This window comes from Schistocerca americana, chromosome X (assembly GCF_021461395.2).
Source record: "Schistocerca americana isolate TAMUIC-IGC-003095 chromosome X, iqSchAmer2.1, whole genome shotgun sequence".
Lineage (NCBI taxonomy): Eukaryota > Metazoa > Arthropoda > Insecta > Orthoptera > Acrididae > Schistocerca > Schistocerca americana.
In genome coordinates, this window is record NC_060130.1 from 348,425,770 (window position 1) to 348,429,919 (window position 4,150).

The 4,150-nt window shown below is 44.6% G+C and overlaps 1 protein-coding gene across 1 annotated transcript; it reads right to left on the bottom strand.

Annotated features, from left to right (window-relative positions):
* Positions 1-1,455: 1,455 nt before the first annotated feature.
* LOC124556018 lies at positions 1,456-3,093 on the bottom strand. The gene is made up of 3 exons (XM_047130056.1): positions 3,023-3,093; positions 2,448-2,785; positions 1,456-1,859 (listed from the first exon to the last, which is right to left on the bottom strand). Exons 1-3 carry the CDS (start codon positions 3,091-3,093, stop codon positions 1,456-1,458), a joined length of 813 nt encoding a protein of 270 aa, XP_046986012.1.
* Between the last annotated feature and the right edge of the window lie 1,057 nt (positions 3,094-4,150).

Genomic DNA, 4,150 nt, shown 5'->3' on the forward strand with positions numbered 1-4,150 from the left:
TTCTCTTGGTAACCAGTTTGTCCATTAGATCTTCAGCTATCGTCTTGTAGTCACTGCAGATAGAGTCATTTTTTCAAGGCTTTTGACATCCCATATTGCCTTCAGCTCATTCGAATTAGTCGCCCATTTGGACAATGGAAGACTTATCTGCTGGAAGAGTTCTGTCAGTTCATGGTAAACAGTTGCAGCGGTGTCGCTGTCTCTAACACTCGCTACGAAATCGTCCATGAATACTGAGCTGTTTACAAGCCCTGAAGCTTGTGGATATTTTTCACTATTTAGTGCTGCTAGCTCCCTTATGGCAGCTGACAAAAGGAATGGGCTTGGTGCAAGTCCAAATGGCAAACGTTTGAAGCGATATGTAATCACATCATTTGTGGTCATGTAGGCACCACTTCCAGCTTGCTCAAAACGATACCAAAAGAACCTCGTGAGGTCTCTGCCTTCTTCTTTCAATGTTAACTGCAGGAAAGCTTGGTCAACACCACACACTAATCCCACCGGAAGTGTGCGGAATCGTAATAAGATTGCTAGAATATCCGGAAGTAAATTTGATCCCTTCTCGAGGGCATCATTCAGCGATAGAAACTCTGGCTCATATGAGGATGCATCAAAGGCTATTCTGTACTTCACACTTCCACTGATGCATTTCTTCACGATGTGGTGTGGCAGGTAGAATGTGTTTCCAGCAGTACAGTCCTCAGGTGCTACCTCTACCTGGTTCTCCTCAATATATTTCGACATGGTCTCATTCAGCTCTTCATTCCCTCGCAGCTTGTCTTGTAAGGAGCGAAGGCGCGCTTCAGCAGTTGTGCGGTTGCAGGATAGAAGCATATCCTTCTTTCGAGACAGGGATACAACTCTGCGGCCGTATTCCACACAGTATGACTCTCGGAATTCCTGATAAATAGGGTGGTCCATAGGTTTTAATGTTCGCTCTTGATGTTCTGTTATCCTGATTGTCTCCAGGTCCCAAAATCGGCGCACTGACTCCTCAGCTATATCACTGCAGCTGTCCTGAATAAAGTTGACAGTTGGTTTCCTGACGGTGGTGCTGGATCTGTTTCCACTGAGAACATATCCGAAGATTGTTAGGAGAAGAACCAATGATGGTGATACCTTGATTGGTTGTTCCAAAGTCACGATTCTCCAGTTATAATCAGCTCCTATCAGGATCTCAATAGGTAGATCTTCAGTGTCTCCTTTAGGATTTGCAAGCGGTGTACCACCCCTCAAGGCCATATCTCCATCATCTTATGGCACTGTTGGTTGCTGCGAAAAATTATTTGTGCTTTCAAAGGCTGTCACTGATATGTGGGAATTAGTGGAGCACCCCATCATATTAAACTGCACCTTCTTCCTTCAGAGTGATGAACTGTTAGTGGATTCGAAAGTAGTTGCTCCAATGACACTTCATTGGAGAGATTCGATCAGTGCATGGTGAATGAAACTCGATTAACTCCCTGTGACCAGGATGGCACGTGTCTGTTTGCTCTTTCCAGTTGGTCCTGTGATACTTACACGAGCAGTCTGCAGGTATGTGAAGTTAGAAGTCATTGTTTCAATTTTATTTGCTGTTGTGGTATGGCTACTACAGATGGAAATGTGATGCTCCCCCTTACATTTCGGACAGGACGCCTTTCCCCGTTTGAAACACTGGTTTTTGTTGTGGCCACGTCTCAGGCATAGGAAGCAACGGTTCATTGTCTCGAGGGCGTCTATTCTTGCCTGCAAGCTTGCAATCTTTTGGCAGTCTGGGCCCCAGTGCCCTCTTTCGCCGCAATACACACAGAAAGGCTCTGTATTCTGTTGTTTCTTCTTGTCCCTCTTCGTTTTAACCTTTACATGGAAGGCAGATGCTGTTGGTACATAATTTTCTTGTGGAACAGTATCTCCACGAATTTTGCGTGTGTTGATAGCTCCTTCCACCTCTTCATTTAAGAACTCCATAAGGTGGATGAGGTTCCCTTCTTCAATCTTTTGCCTTCCGGCATGCACAAGACAATTTTTGCAAATTTCTTCAGGAAAGGCTCGAAGAAGTTTGGGTGCAGGCACTCTCCCATAAGAGTCTCCTAGTGCTCGCAGTGCTTGGATGCACTTATGGCACTCATTGTAGGTGGAATTGAGAGCCTCTGGACTGCCTGAAGTCGAAGTGTTAAGATTCCCCAAAAAATCCAGGTGACTTCGGACAATTCTGTTCTTATCCCCATATTTGGATTTCAAAATTTGCTTAGTGTGCTCATATGTATCAGCTGTAACAGCAATGCCATCGACCAAGTCCTTAGGTTCCCCATCAATGTAACCACGGAGGAATACATGTTTGTTCATTGTTGACACCATCGGATTCTCGTCTATGGAGGCTGTGAACTGCTCCTAAAATCGAGGCCAAATTTCTATGTCCCCTGAGAATGGGTGCAGTTTGATAGTAGGCAATTTTATGTCCATACATGCGTGTTGTTGAGCCGCTGACTTCGCATATCTGTCCCCTGAGCGCGCTGCTCCTAGAAGGCCCTTCGCCTTTCGGAGGGCGCGTTTGCATTTATCAGTATATTCCTCACAAGCTACCGTGTCGGCTTCGTATTCAGAGTCATCCAGCAAGTCCTGTACTGTATCGTTGAGTCGGGCCAACTCTTCTAATGTTTCCTGTAGGCGTTCCTGGAAGTGTTCGACTTCTTCTGCAGCTGTAGAGCCTCGAAGGCGTTTATTTGGCTGACGAAACGCGTCGCATTCGATCGCAAAGTCGTCCGCTTCCGGTGCAGCCTCCCCAAGTTCGTAGCTACGGCTTCTGTCATGGTGAGTTGGTGGTTTTGCTTTATGTCGCGAGAGTGCGTTCAAGGTCAAGACACTCCGTCAGTTGGATGCTGTCGCTAAGGGATGGCGCTGTCCTGGAGTGTGAACCGTTACCAGCCCCCTAGGCATGTTTGTAGTTTTCAACAGATGGCGCGGCCGTGCAGTTTTCAACTTCCGCAACCTTTAGTAGTGGTCCCTGTCGCTAACAGATGGCGCTGCAGTCTACCAATACTTCAGCAAGTCCGCTTTGTGCTTTGCAATATTACGCCGACTGTCCTCTATTGCTCTGCCACCAACAAACATGCACCAGGAAACATCACATACGAATCAATCAACCCGTAGTGTCCTTTGCTACAGTTTCAGAGCAATGCCGCAACTTATCTGTGTGAGCTAAACGTGGCGTGACGTGACCGGATTTTGAGATTGAAGCCGCTCGAAACCTTCTCCGCCGGCGTCGAGTCCTCTTCAATGTGTAGTAGCAATCTATCTCTTCATGTTCTCCCGGGTTTCGGCACCAAAATGTTGCTACACACTAGTGAAATCAAGGACACAGTAAAACTTCTGCCCACACACCTTTATTTTCACACGTCCATTTTACAATTATAGTTAAAATATATCCGCTGCAGAGGGGAGCACAATGTACAGACTTAACAGAACACCAACAGATGGCGTAGGAGTCTTCATTCCCCGACAACTACTGTTCAACAACGTCTGTTTCTCTGATGCTTCTTCCCTAATAACCTCATTCCCAACTACTTCCATAAGAAAACTCTTACCATTACTTATCTTCATTACCTTGTCTACATTTATATCAGCATCATCATCACTGTTCCTAGTCACAACTGGTTCCCCCCACAGCATCACACCCACAGACTGGATTTTATTTCCACATATTGTCCATCAGTTCATGTTTTATTTTTAGGTGCTATTTTTGCCTTATTGAATATTTTTAATTAATGACCACACATATTCCATTTTAGCTGTTGAATTTATGATACTGGTTGCTTATGTATCCTGGCATTAATACCTTCTACGGGCCTCTATTATTTGTATAAAAACAGAATGCACCAAAGCCATTACCAGCACTTACTATGTGCCTAGATATACAGATTAATGTCTGTACTTACATCATAATATTTTTGTGGGCTGTATGGCTGTTATGCATGGCAGTTAAATATGTTATTTTTTTATGTTCCTAATGTAACACTAGGTCATTCATAGAAACAGCTTCAGCTAATTCAACCGAGGTTGTTTCTCCACTGTTTTTCTATTTGTAATAGATCTGAAGAGAGCAGGTTCCCAAAACCAGTAATTGTGAACTGTACAGCTTATGTGATGAAGACAGATGTTTACAGATAAA

Coding starts and splice junctions, on each gene's coding strand:
- LOC124556018 (XM_047130056.1), bottom strand. CDS start 3,093: ATGTTTGTTGGTGGCAGAGCAATAGAGGACAGTCGGCGTAATATTGCA. Junction 2,786..3,022: donor CACAAAGCGGACTTGCTGAA/GTATTGGTAGAC, acceptor TCACCATGACAG/AAGCCGTAGCTACGAACTTG. Junction 1,860..2,447: donor AGCGGCTCAACAACACGCAT/GTATGGACATAA, acceptor ATGTACCAACAG/CATCTGCCTTCCATGTAAAG.